This window comes from Ricinus communis, chromosome 6 (genome assembly GCF_019578655.1).
Source record: "Ricinus communis isolate WT05 ecotype wild-type chromosome 6, ASM1957865v1, whole genome shotgun sequence".
Lineage (NCBI taxonomy): Eukaryota > Viridiplantae > Streptophyta > Magnoliopsida > Malpighiales > Euphorbiaceae > Ricinus > Ricinus communis.
This window is the reverse complement of record NC_063261.1, coordinates 16,941,616-16,958,813: the sequence shown is the minus strand read 5'-3', so window position 1 is coordinate 16,958,813 and position 17,198 is coordinate 16,941,616. Positions and strand designations below refer to the sequence as shown.

The 17,198-nt window shown below is 31.5% G+C and overlaps 3 protein-coding genes across 6 annotated transcripts; 1 reads left to right on the top strand and 2 right to left on the bottom strand.

The window, feature by feature from the left end:
• Window positions 1-357: 357 nt before the first annotated feature.
• LOC8262578 (cytosolic sulfotransferase 15) lies at window positions 358-5,041 on the bottom strand. Of its 4 annotated transcripts, none has more exons than XM_048375530.1 (3): window positions 4,897-5,041; window positions 4,576-4,676; window positions 358-1,641 (listed from the first exon to the last, which is right to left on the bottom strand). In XM_048375530.1, the coding sequence occupies exon 3, from the start codon at window positions 1,632-1,634 to the stop codon at window positions 633-635; it is 1,002 nt and encodes a 333-aa protein (XP_048231487.1). In that variant the 5' UTR covers window positions 1,635-1,641; window positions 4,576-4,676; window positions 4,897-5,041; the 3' UTR covers window positions 358-632. The 4 variants fall into 4 exon arrangements, with proteins under 4 accessions (XP_048231487.1, XP_048231489.1, XP_048231486.1 ...); XM_048375532.1 differs by having other exon boundaries at window positions 4,590-4,676; XM_048375529.1 differs by having other exon boundaries at window positions 4,785-4,923.
• Window positions 4,687-12,371, bottom strand: LOC8262579 (zinc finger CCCH domain-containing protein 5). The gene is made up of 9 exons (XM_015724562.3): window positions 11,807-12,371; window positions 11,028-11,177; window positions 10,785-10,940; window positions 10,487-10,645; window positions 8,974-9,066; window positions 8,091-8,207; window positions 7,633-7,707; window positions 7,170-7,393; window positions 4,687-6,564 (listed from the first exon to the last, which is right to left on the bottom strand). The coding sequence occupies exons 1-9, from the start codon at window positions 12,167-12,169 to the stop codon at window positions 5,307-5,309; spliced, it is 2,595 nt and encodes an 864-aa protein (XP_015580048.1). The 5' UTR covers window positions 12,170-12,371; the 3' UTR covers window positions 4,687-5,306.
• Window positions 12,372-15,563: 3,192 nt separating this feature from the next.
• Window positions 15,564-16,622, top strand: LOC8262580 (probable glutathione S-transferase). Its single transcript, XM_002527802.4, has 2 exons — window positions 15,564-15,916; window positions 16,132-16,622. The coding sequence occupies exons 1-2, from the start codon at window positions 15,605-15,607 to the stop codon at window positions 16,495-16,497; spliced, it is 678 nt and encodes a 225-aa protein (XP_002527848.1). The 5' UTR covers window positions 15,564-15,604; the 3' UTR covers window positions 16,498-16,622.
• The last annotated feature ends 576 nt before the right edge of the window (window positions 16,623-17,198 follow it).

Below are 17,198 nucleotides of genomic sequence, written 5' to 3'. Positions count from 1 at the left end.
GATATCACCCATTTGCAGGTGATGGATTATTTAGTTAAAATTGGAGTTTAACTAAAATTGCACAAGCAGAAGCCAAGCCTACAAAAGTCCCTACCTTAAAATCTTGTCTACTAACTCTTTATATATTGGCGGTGTTGGTGGAATCACTTCATTATAGATTATGCTTTTGTATAGGTTTTGCTGGATTAAACCTGAAAATTGTTTCATTATGTACTCATCTTTCTGAAGATTTTGCAACTCCAAGAAGCAACAATACCTTTCTCAGCTTATCTAATTTCTTATCGTATTCTGATGATAAAATACAGAAACTGATAGTATTCAACCTTCAACATCAACTATATAAAGAAAACAGATTCATAGTGAAAAACAAAAACATAAGTGATTAAGAAACAATAAGAACACACATCGAGTCATATTTGATTGATTGTTGGTCTCCCCTGGCCTTGTACTGGATAGTCTAAATATTACACCATGATCTTTAACGGATCTCTTATTCAGGATTGAAGGATATAAAGCCATGGAAGCCAGAGCATATGCATGTATAGAAATAGGCTAGATAATGCATGCAGCAACGTGATATGACACACACACACACATATATACAGCAGAGAACCCTCACCAGGCTTGCAGAGCTAGGCTTTTTTCTGGACTTTGCAGGATAGATCGAAACTCAAACCAGAGCCCTTCAACTTTTCCTGAAGAAGATTGATCATACGCTCTGCCATTGAAGGTGTCAAATGATTGCTCCAATCTCCCACCTCGCCTTTCCTGAAAAAGGCATCGTTTGGAGCTCCAGAAGGGCGCTTACCATTCTTGTTCACATCCAAATTCTTGAGGTTTTCGAAGCTACAAATTCTCGTTATTTCTTCTACAATACCTTGTTCCTCTTCGTCCTTTGAAAAGGGAAATCCCAGGAACTCAGCCAGCTTTTTCGTGCATCCTATGATGTCTTCTTTGAGCTCTTCATATTTCAAGAACAAGACTTTGTCAGGATTTTCTTGACTTGCTTTCCAATATTCTAAAACATGATTGCAAAAGGGTCCAAAGCTATGGATTCCCTTGTAGTGCATCTCGAATGCTTTCTCCAGAGAAGTTTGATCATCAGTAATGGGTTTAATCTTGAGCAAAAATCGCCAATAGGAGATGAACTGATCCATAGGATTTCTACACACATAAACAATCTTACAATTGGAATCAATAATGGAAGTTGGCAAGGAGCTATAAGGTGTATGCGTAGTAAATGTTCTTGGGTCGGGAATAGCTTCAAGATCAGGGCGCTGGTTTTTCAAGTAGAGATTGAGTTCTAGAAAAGGAATAAGATCATGAGGATTTGAAGTGAGCAAAGGGCATTCATTAAGTTTAAAGGCATAAAGACTGCGGTTTATGATCATGTAAACAAGAGAAATCAACCAAGTAGTGCCTGATTTGGGCATGCTGGCGACAATTATATCTTTATCATGAGCATGGAAGTGTTTCTGGAAGGAAATTAAAGCTTTAAATGCAAATAGAGGATACCAAAAACCTTTGTATAGAAGAAGAGTGCTTCCCTCCCAGTTTCTCTCTTTAGGAAGAGATGAAAGCAATTCTTGGAGCTCACCATCATTCCCTAGCTCTTGCTCTTTTGTGTCTTCCATGACTGAACTGTTTTCAATGAATCAGATTTTGTTGGAAAAACAGCACCATGGATATATATCTATTCCTAATATTCTAAAGGATAATGATTCTGTTTATCCTTAACTTTATATATTCTTCCAATTTTGTTCTAATTTCAAATTAATAATAACTTACTAAATAAACTTTCTGAATGGTTATCATTTTATACAAATCTCTTAAATATATTCTTATTTATATGTTATTTTTACGTGTAATTAAAAATAATGAGATGAAAATAGCGTAAAAAAATTTAAAATTTTTAACAAAAAGAAAAAAGATAAACAAATATTGTTAAATTTATTTTCAAGAAAGCTAAAAACCAAATGAAAGAAAAATCTAACTTAAGATAAAATGTTTAGGTTAAAACATTCAGATCATTGTGTTTCACATGATAAAACAATGAGTTTTATTGTATCTCGCAAAGACAAATGAATTTTGATATTTTAACACTATTTTTTATATAATTGTTATTTTATTATTTTTAATTATATGTAGAAAATGAAAGATTATCAAAGCCACACATCTAAAAAGAGATAAATAAAATTATAAACATTTACAAAATTTATATAGCAAAATTGTTATTAATTTAAAATTAAAATAAAATTATAAAAATGTATAAAGTTCAAGATAGATAAAACCATTATCCCTATTATAAAAGATTAAATAATATTTGATTGCTGATTACATTCTTTAACTTCTTTGGTTATAAAAAATAAAAAGACTGGGCAATAATTAGGTCAGTTGTACAACTCAATGAGTAAAGTAATATATTAATATAATTATTTAAATAAAATATAATAAATTTTAAAAAATAAATGAATTACACATCAATATTTATTTGTTATAAATAATACATAAATAAAAAAAACTCCTGAATCAAAACTTTACAATTTTTCAATTTTATTCTAATTTGAATTAGTAACAACTTATTATATGAATTTTGCAAATGGTTAAAATTTTATCTAATTCTTTTTAGAAGTATATCTTTGTTTATCTATTTTTTTTATATAATTAATAACAATGAATTGGAAATAACATAGAAAAGAGTTATTAAAATTCATTATTTTTTATTAAAAAAAGAGATAATGACAAAAAAAAGAGTATATAAAAAAATAAAATTAAAGATAACTAAGCATTTAAGTTAAAACATCAGAATTTTTTTTCTTTTTTCTCAAAATAAAACAATAAATTTTAATGTTATAAATAAATACTCATTATCTTATCTGGTAAAGACCAATGAATTTTGATATTTTAAAACACTCCATTTATTCATAATATCGTTGTCATTTTATTATTTTTAATTATACATAAAAAATAAAAAATTAGTAAAACTATATATCTAGAAAGATTTAGATAAATAAAAATTTAGTAAAAGTATAATATTATTATAATCATTGGTATAGATTTATATAGCAAATTATTAATAACTTGAGTTTAGGATAGAATTATAAAAATGTGTAAAGTTGAAGGTAAATACATTCATTATTCCTATTCCAAAAGATTAAAAGTCTCTGCGTGGTGACTGCTTTCTTGACTTCTTTTGTTTTGTCCTTTTTAAAGACCGCACTGCATAAAGTTTGATAAAGTGGGCGATTAATTAGGTTTGTTGTATATGTCAATGAGTAAAGTAATATATATTAATATAATCATTCAAAAAAGTAAATTTCACATCACCATAACATTTATTTATTATGAGTAAATACACAGATTAAAGTTTTGATCCTGCATATAAAAGTTTCTATTGAAGTTTAATTGCTAATTAAATTCTAAATTTTATATTTTTTAATAATTATATTTTATTATTTTAAAATAAATATTTATATTTTTAATTTATTTTAAAAATATTTTTTAATAACAATTTTTAAAATTTTACAATAAAAAAATTAGTTTTGTTTATTTAAAGAAAAATTAGCGAATCAATAAATAATTTACTATATTTAGATGTAAGATATATAAAATGATGTACATGTGTAAGATTTTTAATGACCATATTATTGAGTCTAAAATATATTATTTTGTTGATTTATAATTATTATTTTTTAGCATGCACAGTCAACTTGCCATATCATCTTTCTTATTGTAAAATTTCAAAAATCGTTATTGAAAAATATATTAAAAATATAAATGTTTATTTAAACGTTTTAAAATAATAAGATAAAATTATTAAAAAGTGTGGTAATTAAGGAATAGAGATATATATCTTGCCAAGTTACTAATTCTTTTAGAACTTTTAAATTAGATTCAAAATTTTGTTGTTAAAACTAATTATCTGTTAACATACATATTTTTTTTGCATACGTAGATGATAATTATGCAGCTTACTTTTAACATCCAACTAAAACGTTAACCCTAGAATGGGTTCAAACTCAATAAAAGTTGAAGGAGAAATCATAAATTTTTAGATAGTCTTAATCTATCATGTTATTTTTATACAAAATAATTTATACATTAATATGTGATATTATTTATTAAGTGTACCATTTATATTGATTAATCTATTTATTACCACTTATTTGTAACTAATTTACCTAAGAAGTTCTCCAAATTCAAGATTTACCCACATTATGGCATTTCCAAATAAAACTTCAACATAAATATAAAATAAATAATAAATATACCTCTCTATATTTGAAGAACTAAATTTTTTATTATCTATTATTATTTTAATTAATACACTACAAGTTTCTATACATTTTATTAATTAATATTTATTATTTTTAATTTTATTTCTTAAAATATAATTTTTCTTTCCTTCTAATGACCGTCATTTATTCCAAAAATATTTTTCATTTCCTTTCTACAGCAGTTATTTAATTTATAAAAAGACCATTATACTCGAGCAAAATTTTCTATTCTTTATATTTAAAAATAAATAAATATGCTCTTTAAAATAAATAAAATAAAAACCGTTAGGGATCTTACTCTCCACATATCACCTCCTTGCGGCTTAATCATAGCTTTTCTTTTTCTTTTCGGCATTGTGTATACGTAGAGGGACAATTTTAACCGTGCATACCAATATGCTGTCAAAGATTAAACACAAAAACAAAGATTTAAATGTAATTAGATGTTTAGGATGTTAAAGCGACTAGAGAAATCAGAAATGTATGTTAGGAAGTACTATCATTGACCTGCATGCTACCAGAAGCTAGAACGCAGGAACTTTTGCTGGCATCTTTTTACAATCAAAACTGCATTTACAGATAAAACTAACTATTTCAAGCCAATTGATTAACCACTTACTTCCTAAATACACAACATCGATGTTGTCCGGAGCTTGACTAGAAGATAGAAGAGATAGGGAAAAAGAACAATCCACTGCTTCCTCCCAAGTAATATATATATATATATATATATATATATATATATATATATATTGGCTTTCTCTTCATGCCATTTTGTTACCATGCGTTGTTTAATACCTAAGGATTCTTCAATATGCAGGTTAAAGCATCTCTGCAGATTTCTTGTCCCAACAACTTGAGATATATAATCTTTGTTCAGTAAAATCATGGCGTTCCAGAAGCATCTCTGCAATGAATTCCACATCCTTCTTCGACTTATTCATTCTATCTGCGATCCTGTTGTGTTAATTACATCTTTTCGAATCAGACTGGACTGCCAGAATCATCTCTTCTATACAAATAGATTTTCTAGTAGAGTTCCAGCCTATCAGGACTTTCAGGTTTCCAGCGATCCTGCTCATTAGTTTCCTCAATGTCTTTGCATCTCGTATCACTGTCCACATAATTGAACTCATAATTTTCGCTCAGATTCAAACTCTCTACACTACAATTTGTTTCAATACTCTTTCTGCTTGAGTGGCTTTGTCTGCTCGAGCGACGACCAACTGGCTTTCCTTTCAGGTGAGATTTATCTATTTCTGTTTCGTCACTATAAGACTTCTCTTTCAACCTTTTTGCAGATATCTCTTCATCATCCGAAATCTCTTGTTCACTGCGTCTTGAATGTCTCCTTTTATGCCTTTGATGTCTTTCCTTGTTCTCGTCTAACCAATCATCCTTCAAATCAGTATCGCGTGTCCTATACCTATCATCTTGATAATCATCTGATAACTCAGAGGACCTGCTATGGGGTCTCGACCTTTTCTTTCTGGGATGATCATGTCTGTCTCTGTCTTCATCCCTATTCGACTCTTTACCATCCCCAAGATCATCCATGGACCTTACCTTGCTCTGGTGTCTTGAGCTTCTCACCATACGACTATGGTGTTTTTCTCTATCCGATTGATATCCATCAGCTCCACTGCATTTACTCGTACTGTTTCTATTGTCATCCAGAGATACCCCTTTCATTCTATGTTCTGAGACTTCAGCAGAAGAATGCTCCTTTTGTCCATTTCTGCCCCCATCAGACCACTCGTCGGAATTCTCCTGATGGTTACTGTCTTTGCTCTTCCCACTAGACCAACGAGTGGAGTGTTTTGTCACTTCACTTTGGTGTTTTGACCTTTTTGCTACATGACCATGACAATTATTTCTTTCTCTATCTGCCCCGCTATCCCCATCAGACCACTCGTCAGAAGCCGCCTTATGGTTACTGTCTTTGCTCTTCCCACTAGACCAGTGAGTGGAGTGCTTTGTCACTTCACTATGGTGTTTTGACCTTTTTGTTACATGACCATGACCATGACGCTTATTTCTTTCTCTATCTGCCTCACTGTCCCCATCAGACCAGCCTCCATCAGAAATCATATCATGGCTTTTGCGATTACTAAGATGGTAGTCCTTTCTGTATGATTTCTCATCATGGATGTGAATCTGTTTCCGATCATCATCTGAGCGCCAATGCCGGTGAGTGCGTTCTTCATCATCATCTTCATTGTCACTTTTACCAGAATAATGGAGCGAGTAATAAATGTCCCTGGATCTAGATCTGCTTGAATGATGCCTAAAAAGGAAATCAGAAAACTATGAACCAACAAAAAAGAGCGATAGAACCACGGAAAGAATAGCCCTTTGCATTTGCATGTACAGACTAAAGTGGAAAAGGAGGGGAAGAAAGCAAAAAAGGAACTCTTCCTCATTTAATTTGTTGAAGTAGACAGACCATAGCAAACCTTCAGGCAGCATAACCAGATTAAAAGACTCTAAAAGTACATATAGTTTAAGAACCACAAAACTAAAACCCACCAATCAAATAAAAACCCCTTGCAAAAGTACTTTTAAGAGCATAAAACAAACATGTAAATCACAAATATTATGAACATCCACCGATTTTTGACTAGGATAACTTGTCGCCCAAACCAAATCAAAAGCTTAAAAAAAGAAATCTTAGAGATGCAGTTTTACAATTTTGGATCACAAAACCTGTCCTAGAACACAGGAAGCTACAGCTACAGTTTTCCACTAAACCGTATTCTTTCTAAATACGGTATGTATAGCTAGAACGTTTCAAATCATCACTATTAAGTATATCACAATAAAAATACTTATTAAGTTCAATTATGGGATTGAGGTACCTTATTTGATCTACTGCTAGAAGTGAGAGCATACCTGTCTGTATATGCTGGTATTCTCTTGCTAGACATCCTCGGCTGCTTAAATTTGTCTTGCTCCATCTGTTTATCACATGCGGATTCATCAGAGTAACCAAATAAAGCAGTCATCTTTTCAATCCAGTATCTAGGTGGTGGCTTGTCCCAATCAGCCCATTCATAGTCCCCACCTGGATTACGAAAACAGTGGATAAAATTGCAAGCTGTCCCACGAGAACACATCTGATAAGATGAGGACAACAAAAAATCATCAAAACAAAAGACTTAAGGTGTCAGATTATCAAGAAGATAATATATATTTGTTTGTTTTGTTTTTCTCTGTTTTGGATGATAAATTTCTAATCTTGACCTAAACAAAATGTGAACCTTGTCTACTCAACAATGAAAAAGCCCAAATCGACAGATAAAGAGGATATGATAAACTACCATAGCACAAAGAAAAATCAGCACATTAACCATACCTGGAGCCTTGACTTCATATACTCCCCACATATGGCAACTTTCCATCTTGTCACATTAACAAATTCACAATTTACCTGTCAAGAATCAGGTGATTTGTGCCTGATTAATATAAAATGAAGTACTAATAACACAGGCAGGAGATTATATGATGCTTTACAGGGGTATCATAGTAACTATTGGAACACTATTATTAATTTAGGCTTCAGTTGGCTGCTTTCAAAACTACATTTGGGCCTCCAATTTCTTTTATTTATTTTTCATCAAACTGCTTCAACTAATATTTCTGAGAAAGCTGGGGCTACTGTGATAGCATGCCAACCAGATTATCGAATACATAGCCAGAATGCCAATGACCCTGGACCAAAACGAAGCCAGACACCAACGACTAATTTTCTTTCTTGATTGCCACTTGATATTAAACAACAAAAACACATTCACTTTTAACAATATACACTACCTGTTTTCCAGCAAAGTATCGACCATTGATGGAACAATAAGCAAGTACAGCTGAATCCAATGACTTATATTGCACATAAACATTCCCCCGCAAGTGGAATGAACTATTTTTACAAACCTGCCATGGACATAAAGTTATCATTCCAATGAGACAAAATAGAAAAATACTGTTCCAAGAAAAGTACAGATCATTTAGACCTCAACCATACACAATAGTCTATGTTCAGAAAAACAATAAAAAGAACTGATAAATAAGCTTGGATAGAACTCATTCCCAAAAGCTAGCTCATAGGAAGAGGGTGCTCAATCCACATATATACACTACAACAGCCCCGTAACTTATTAATGTGGGACAAATACAACTTTTAACACCCTCCCTCACGCTTAGCGTGTCATACAAATAGGCCGGGTCCAAACCCATCACAGCAGACGAAAGGCCGGCTCTAATACCATGATAAATAAGCTTGGGTAGAACTCATTCCCAAAACTAGCTCATAGGAAGAGGGTGCCCAATCCACATATATGCACTATAACAGCCCAGTAACTTATCGATGTGGGACAAATACAACTTCTAACAAGAACATTATCTTTCATTTTTATTCCAAGAGGAGCACAGAACTGCAGACCTTAAACAAATCTTACGAACACCAACATACACTCAGATTAAACTTTAACAAAAAAGAAATATATGTTCTCCACATCCAAAACCATCTCTTTCTCATTTGACTCCATTTTATCAACCCACAAAACTTGAAATAACAGGATGTTCAAAGAAGCAAAGCAAATATAGATTCTCAATTGCAGCAGGAGAGAAGACTGTAAAGTGTGAGTAACACATTCTATTCATCACAGGGTATTAAACATAATAGATTGCAGTTAGCAACCTTGAAATTCACTATTTCCCCATATTTCAAGAACTCTGTATGAACATCCTCATAAAATTCTTCATAAGAGCGTTCAACCTCTTCATCTGTATGCTGAAAAGAAAAAAAAAAAACAAATTCAACGGAAAATTCGGTTATATTCAAATGCAAATACACAGCATCAACATAAATTAAGAAACAAAATAATGAATCATGCAACCACAAAATTTGAAGAAGAGAGATATATAAGCAATCCTCTAAAAATAAAACTAAATGCTTGATACAAAATTTACACCAGGAACATTCAAAACAAAGCCAAGATGAATAAATGTAAAGCCTGAGGTGGCAGAAGTCATAATCTTATCTGACTAACAATTTTATGAAGTATAATTACTGATAAAACATGAATTCATGATGTGTACCAACTTCATGTGTTATACCACCAGTTTAAACAATTTAAAATTTCTACACAAATCTTTTGAAACTTCTTGTTAATCAAATTAATACTGTATTTGTAATTTAAGTGAAAGACAAAATATGCAAGTTCTTTCAACTTTTCCGTTTCTTCGAAACATCTTGAGGTCAGTAAAGCATTTCAATGGCATACACATACAAATAGGTTTTGCTGCCTTCTATCAGAATCCTTGAAAAGAAATAACGGTCATCAGGAACATGGCTCCACCAGTCCAGCTATGCCCAAGAAACTACTAATTGTTAAGGAGCAAGATCTTGTGGACAAAATCAACACCCTAATAGAACTACCAAAAATTCATGACCAAAAAAGAGACTTAAAATATGGTAACAAACCATAAAGCCCCTTTGAAAAGTACAAGCCATGGTAAAGAAAGGAGAAATAGAAACAATTCATTAATTGCAACGATAGCGTCATAAAGGTGCATGTACCACATTTTATTAGTCTAACATAATATCTAGTATGAAAGGAAAATGTAAGTTAATTATACATGCGCAATGTCTAAGATCAATCATTTTTCGATATGTAATGGCAAGATTACTATAAACATGTAATAGAGAAATTCAGTGAGAATCGCTCCCATTTTGAGCATGTAGGATACAGAATGTCAAAAATCTTTTCTTCAACCAAGGCCAAAACCATAGACCTCCATCAAAGTGCACCTTGCAAGGAACCTCTGACTTAACTTATGTCAAGCACAACAATTGTAATCTTTAAAGTAAGAGGAGAAAAGAAAAAGGGTGAAAAATCACTATGCTATCCAGAACTAAAATGAATGGATGATATGAGACCAACTGCTAAAAGAATGAAACTTTCAAATACTGCCAAAACTAGAATACTAAGAATAAGAATGCACCTAGTTCAAATCAGAAAAAGGAGCACATGCAGCTTTAGCCGTTACAAGAACCATTAATAGATTTACAATGAAACTGCCACCTTAATGCTTTCTCTCATCATGCAACAACACATATAAGAATATGCTTTCATCATTCTGCCAAAAAGCAGATGTTCACCAGATTTGATATCAGGATACAAGACACATGAAGGCAGCATTAAACAGACCTCAAGCCCCTCATCTTGTTCCCAGGCAAGGCCGGGACCATTATACATGTTCTTCATTAGCAGTGTATTAGCTTTATCAGGATAAAAATGAACTCTGCTGCATCGCTGGCCAAACCGACAAGCTCCAGTCTTCAAATGAAAAGGACAATGAGCTTTATCCTGCCACGGATAAAGCTGAGAGATTAGGAAAAACTGATCCTTCATGATACTTACATGAGACACATGTCAAGTCATAAAGAATATTAATCAAAAGCATTGATCAAGGTATTTGTGATAAATTAACCAACACAAAGCGTACTTGTTCAGTTCCAAAATTAGGTATTTGTTGAGCAACATTCTCAAGCATCCGTTCTGCTGATGGCATTGGCGCTTTTTGGTACTCGGCAAAAGCTTCAGATTGCGGGGGAAGAGGATTTGATGTAGGTCGATCATCCTGCATAACAAATAATATCACCTGTCATTAATTAAAACCTAGGAATGAGGAAACACAGCAACAGAAGAACTAATTGAAATTTAAGCAGAAAAATACATATTGCTTCACCTCATTTCTACTTTGTTGATCTGCACTCTTTTTCTTCGGAATCTTTTTCTTCCGTACAATAATCTCATTCCCTTGCCATATTATTTCTGCAGGACCTTCTTCTACATATTCCCAATCATCATCATCATTAAACTCATTCTCCTTTTCAACCTGCCAATTTGAAGTATTTAAAAGCAACCTAGTATTAGTAACAACCAAAATAATTCCACTCCCTACTTCTTCCCACCTTTTCCATAATTAGAAAACACATAACGGCACGCTATAGTAACAGTTCATGTCATGGAAGAAATGTGGCATCTCAAGTAAGCCTAACAAAATTGGTGAAATGAAGATAAAAGAAGATGATAAAATAAGTTGCTCATATCAAATAGTCGAACCACCTTGACAAGCCCAGCCTTCTGTTTCCCCCTTTTTTTTTCCTTTTCTTCTCTATAAAAGATGACTATAAGTTGACGACTTATCAAATCCAGAAATGCTAGCAACCAAACAAATGACAAAAACTGAACAGATAACAAGTAATTCAAGTTTTAGTGTAATCAATGTCGTTCATTATCAGGCTTGTTTGGAATAAATCATGTGTATAAATTCGATTCACTTGAAATGTCGCAAAATCCTGCTACTATTTCTACAAGTTATCTATTTTTTTTGAAGTCGAAAGAATTGAATTCTAGAAACTATAACCTGATAATCACTGACTAAGTAAAACAAAATAACAAATTAATGTAGCATCTCATCTCCAGTAAACCTAACAAAACCAGTGAAGGATCATATACATTAACCTGAAATTTCTTAGCATCTTGCTCGTCTTCTAGAACCTTCTGCCTTTCTTTTTCTTCTTCTTCTTCTTCTAGAAGCTTCATTTTCCTCTCAATCTCTTCCAGAAACTTTCTCTCCCTCTCCTCAAATTCTTTCCTCTCTCTCTCTATTCTCTGGTTCTCCTCTTCCTCCATCTCCTGGAGTCTCTTTTGCTCCTCAGGATCATCGAGTTTTGCTTCCTCCTCTTCTCTCTCCTTCTCAGCTACCTCTTTCCGTACTTTCTTTCTCTTCATCCTCTTCCTTTCCTTCCTCTTCTCTTTCCTGCTCATACTTCTCTCCTCTTCTTTCTCTTTCTCTCCTTCTGCTTCAACATTCGATTCTGCCATCCTTTATTAGATTTTGACAGAAAAATCGATTACTCTTTGCCGAACCGCGATGCTTATTTAGTTAGGGTTCTTTAATTTTAAGTGTTAAATTGCAGTAGAATTACTGCTTCTCCAATTTCAATTTCAGATGTCTGTGATTTATTATTATGAGTTTTGATGCCTTTTTTTCCATTTTCTCACTCCTCAAAACGACCTCGTAAAATTGGGTACCTTGCAAGCAGGGATCATTTAAAAAAAAAAAAAAAAAAAAAGAACAAATTGAAATCCATCCAAATTGAAGCGAAAATATTTAGCTACCTGAATCCGTCAGCTGGTATTTATTTTTGAAATCTGAATTAAGTTTTTTAACCAAACTGATTTTCTTTTTGTTTTTAGTCAATCAATTAGTTTTTATTATTTTTCTATTTCTCAGATTTTATTTTTTGTAACTGCATCAATAAGTTATCTATTTAATTTTAAAATTTAAAAAATCGATTACTTACAATAGATTAATCAAACTGCAATGCCTCTAACACCTTAGAATGTTAATATTATGATAGAAATAAAATTTTATAAAATAAAATTATTAATGAATGACTATATTTTGATGACGACGCGAGAAAATAAAAATAGATATGAACAAAAATATAGTTAAATTTTAAATATTAAAATAGTTTAATTATATTTTAAAAATTTCAAAAAGTATAAACCATGCTCTATTTTCACCGCACCATGAATTTCTTCTTTTCGTTATGGTGTGGAAATCTAGGAGAAATTTTCAACGTCAGTGATCATCGTAGGACTCTTAAGTAGAAAGTGTTGTAACGGATAAGGCTGAGCACAAAATGGTCCAATTCGGTTATTTATAAATCACCAATACCATACCAAACCTCGGTTCTTTTAAAATTGAAGGTACCAGCACCGTACTAAACATAAAAGGATCCGTACCGTATTGTATTAATTTTTACGGTTAAATGCAGTTCGGTTCGGTGCTATTTTCAATTCTAAAAATTTTAAAAAATACAACTTTAGTCTTATCTTTAATCAAATAAATTTAGAGAAAATATGATTACCAACCTAAAGAAAGTTGCATGAAAATCTAAATTAGAATTGCAATCATATTCTTGAACAACCTGTTTTGCAATTCAGTCACTTGCAAGTATAATAATTCATTCAATATTCAAATACAAACTATTAAAATATATATTACTGATAGCATAAAAATATTTTACAGATGGCAATCATTAAAATAAAATATTTTTCATAGTTGCAGCTAACAATCTATCCATCAAAAATAAAAATAAAAAAATAAAAAAGAAAAGAAAAATACACGGGACTAAGTAACGACGATACAGTTATGGGAAGAGAGAGCGCTAAATAAGAAGACGTCTACGTGAGCCAATTCTTGCTTCTGCCTTTCTATGAGCCAATTATGCGTGGTGCTAAAGAGAAAGACGTCTAGGCGAGCCAATTTCTTCCTTCTTTCTTTTGATTTTTTGTCTAGAGATTTTCCTTAGGGTTTTTATCTTTCTAAATTGAAAATTAAGAGGTGCGGCGGTGTGTTCTAAAGAGAAAGATGTCTACGTGAGCGATTTCTTCCTTCTGTCTTTTGATTTCCTGTCCAAAAATTTGCCTTAGTGATTTTATCTTTATGAATGCAAAATGGGAGGTGCGGCGGTGTGTTCTAAAGAGGAAAACGGTGCGTTCAAATTGTTAGGTGTAGGCTTGTAGTATGTGGTAAGAAAATGTATTATGATTAAGTTAGTAGATAGTAAATTATAAATTTAGTATTAAATAATATATATTAGTATCAGTATATTATATAATATATTAATATATAACTTATTTTTTTATAGAGTATAAAATACATTATAATCTTATAGTTATTTTTAATATGTAGTATTTTTTTCTTATTTCCATAATAATTACTTGAATTATACAAAATGATAAATATCAAATAATTTTTTTATAGAGTATAAAGTAATTTATAATATTATAGTTATTTTTAATATGTATTATTTATATAATATAAATAATTATTAATAAATATACGTAAAAATTCAGTTCTACAGTTTGGTCCGGATCAGTACAAGACGGATCGGTTCTAGTACGGTTATGGTACGGTTTTTACTAAAGAACCAGAACCATACCATAATAGAAAAAATATTCGAATCAGTTCAATTCGGTTATAAAAGATTTCAGTTATATCAGTTCTGATATTTTTCGGTACGGTTATTCGGTATTGGGCGGGAATCACCGAGATCCATGCTCAGCTCTAGTAACGGAGTTTCTATGTCTTTGTTTTACTTTAGGAGTTGGCTCAACATTAACCTTCGCTACGTTCTTCCAACCTGCCTCAATTCGGTATTTTACTTCCCCTTTCTCCCTTTTTTTTTTCTTCAATTCATTAGAATATGTCAGCCAAGCTTAAAATTAGCTTAAAATTACTTTTGCCATGATAATAAGATGAAAGGGACACATAATGATGACATGCAATGCAAGTTGGTATCACATACTAATTAGCTTTCATGATTGCAAGGGGAAGTGGTGCAAATTGTTGTTAGATTTGGATTTCATTTCTCCCTTCTTGTCTTGTCTTGTTCCAAAACACATGATAAAAAGAGCATTTGCCATGTTTTATTCAGCCCAATCCTGCCAAACAAATGCAGTCTAAGATCACCCACTAATTACAAGTTACAAATGCCACCAATTACAATTTAAGTGTAGGGTTTCATCTTTTTCATCATCAAATCAAATCAATTGTGAGATGTATTATATGTAAAGAATTATTATATTCTTACGTATAATTTTTATTATTTACCCGTTATAAAAAAGAATTATCTTCAATTTCCACATAGATTAAAATATATAAATTTTTTAATTAACATTATTAATTTTTACCACTGTTTTTAAACATATTTGCATTAAATATTTTATAAAATTTACTATTTAAAATATGAGTATAAAAATTAATCGTGTGTGATAATATTTATGTCAAATAATAAAAAAAATAATTTTAATCTTAATAATTAAAAAATTATAATTTAAAACCAACAAAAAAAAAATGACTACGTTCTATGAACCATTGCGAACTAAACTCCACTCGCAGCCGTCCAGATTGAAACTGTAAGACCATAGCCGCCTGGATAGAATATAAACTAAGACCGTTTATACGTCACCTCTTGCGCATTCTGATGTTGAATAAGTGATGGTATATTTATGAAATAGTCCTTGAACTTTTATCCTTTGATAATTGCACCAAAATAAATCATGCATGCTTCTAATTGAAAACAAAAAGAAAGAAAGAAAGAAGAGGGAGAGAAATGAAATTTTAATTAAAGAATTAGAAAAAGTAGCAAGGATAAACTAAAAGTTGGACTCAAGAATAATATGTATATATATATAAATGGCAGTGAGTGTGAGTAGAATGATTGCAGAGATCAAAACACTTCAAAAATGGCAGAAGAAGTGAAGATCTTTAGGACATGGTCAAGTCCATTTGCTTTGAGAGTCATTTGGGCACTAAAATTGAAGGGAATTGAGTACGAAACAATATATGAAGACCTCTCCAGCAAGAGCCCTTTACTAGTGCAATACAATCCTGTCCACAAGAAAGTTCCTGTGCTTGTGCACAATGGTAAAGCCATTTCTGAATCATTAGTCATTCTTGAATATATGGATGAGACATGGAAACAATATCCATTGTTGCCTCAAGATCCTCATGAGCGAGCCAGGGCTCGATTCTGGGCTAAGTTTGGTGATGACAAGGTATGGATTACTGAATCATTGTTTAAGTTTTTATTTTGTTTGGAAAATTTAGCATTTTTTTTCTATGTTTTATGGGTTCTTTGCTTTATAAAAATGAGTAGAGCGAATAGTGGTCACTCTCCCTTAACTATTCCTTTAAGATTTCCTTTCTTTTCCACCAAGATCAAATGAATTGAACATATTAAAGCTTATAGTTAACTTTCTTCCTAACACAGGTCTTACAATCAATATTCTATGGCACCTTCTTGAAGCAAGGAAAGGAACTAGAAGAAGGATTAGCTTCAGCAACAGAGAATTTACAGTGCTTAGAAGAAGAACTAAAAGGAAAGAAATTCTTTGGTGGAGACAATATTGGAGTAGTGGATCTTGCACTGGGGTGGCTTGCTCATTACAACAGTGTATTTGAGGAGATAATTGGTCTTAAAATCATTGACCAAGAAAAATTCCCACTTTTATCAGAATGGAAGCAAGCATTTGCAAGTGTCCCAATCATTCAAGAAAACTGGCCGCCTCGAGACAAACTTGTAGCCAAGTTTGTTGCCACTAGACAGTCTAGGCTTGCAGAAGAAAACACCAAGTGAGCCACTTTATAGTTATGAGATGCTTTTAAGGTATTTTTGTATTTAAATAATACCCTAAATTCGAGTTGTATCCTTTCTTTCTTTCTTTCTTTTTTTTCATGCAAATAAAAAAAAAATTAAACAAAGAGGGTATTTGCATTTGATTATGTTTATTAATTAGTTGTTTTTTTAGATGAAAAGGGTATCCATTATTTATAAATGATTTTTTAATAAATTATTTGTAAATATTTAGTGTAATATGTAATAAATGAGCTATTCATATAAAAATTAATTTAAAATTAAAGAAATTGATTGGAGCAACAAACATTGTTTTAAGTTTAATTTAGAAACTTTTTTTTTTTTCGTTGAGGTGAAAGATAATATATTAAAGACAAACAAGTAAAAATAATGAACTTTGACAAAGAAAGCTTTGCACTTTCTTTTTGCCCAGTCTTTATATCCGCGACACAGAAAGCAACCATAAATTTATCATTGGACCAACAAACATTGTAGCCACAATAAATTAATAGGATATTGATAATGACTCCGCACTTTAAGATATATTTTTAATTTAATTCATCATATAATATAATAATTGGTGATACCCATTTTTAATAAAATTAACTATTTATAAATTTTAGAAACCATCTGATGATTTTTTTATTATTGAGTTCAATTTTCGGATTTGATACTTCTGCTTATTATTATTGTTAACCATTTAT

Excerpts from the sequence above, each read along its gene's own strand:
- LOC8262578 (XM_048375530.1), bottom strand. The coding sequence starts at position 1,634 with ATGGAAGACACAAAAGAGCAAGAGCTAGGGAATGATGGTGAGCTCCAA.
- LOC8262579 (XM_015724562.3), bottom strand. The coding sequence starts at position 12,169 with ATGGCAGAATCGAATGTTGAAGCAGAAGGAGAGAAAGAGAAAGAAGAG. Across the intron at positions 11,178-11,806 it reads AAGATGCTAAGAAATTTCAG|GTTGAAAAGGAGAATGAGTT; the intron begins GTTAATGTATAT and ends TCAAATTGGCAG. Across the intron at positions 8,208-8,973 it reads GGGAAATAGTGAATTTCAAG|GTTTGTAAAAATAGTTCATT; the intron begins GTTGCTAACTGC and ends TGTCCATGGCAG.
- LOC8262580 (XM_002527802.4), top strand. The coding sequence starts at position 15,605 with ATGGCAGAAGAAGTGAAGATCTTTAGGACATGGTCAAGTCCATTTGCT. Across the intron at positions 15,917-16,131 it reads CTAAGTTTGGTGATGACAAG|GTCTTACAATCAATATTCTA; the intron begins GTATGGATTACT and ends TTCCTAACACAG.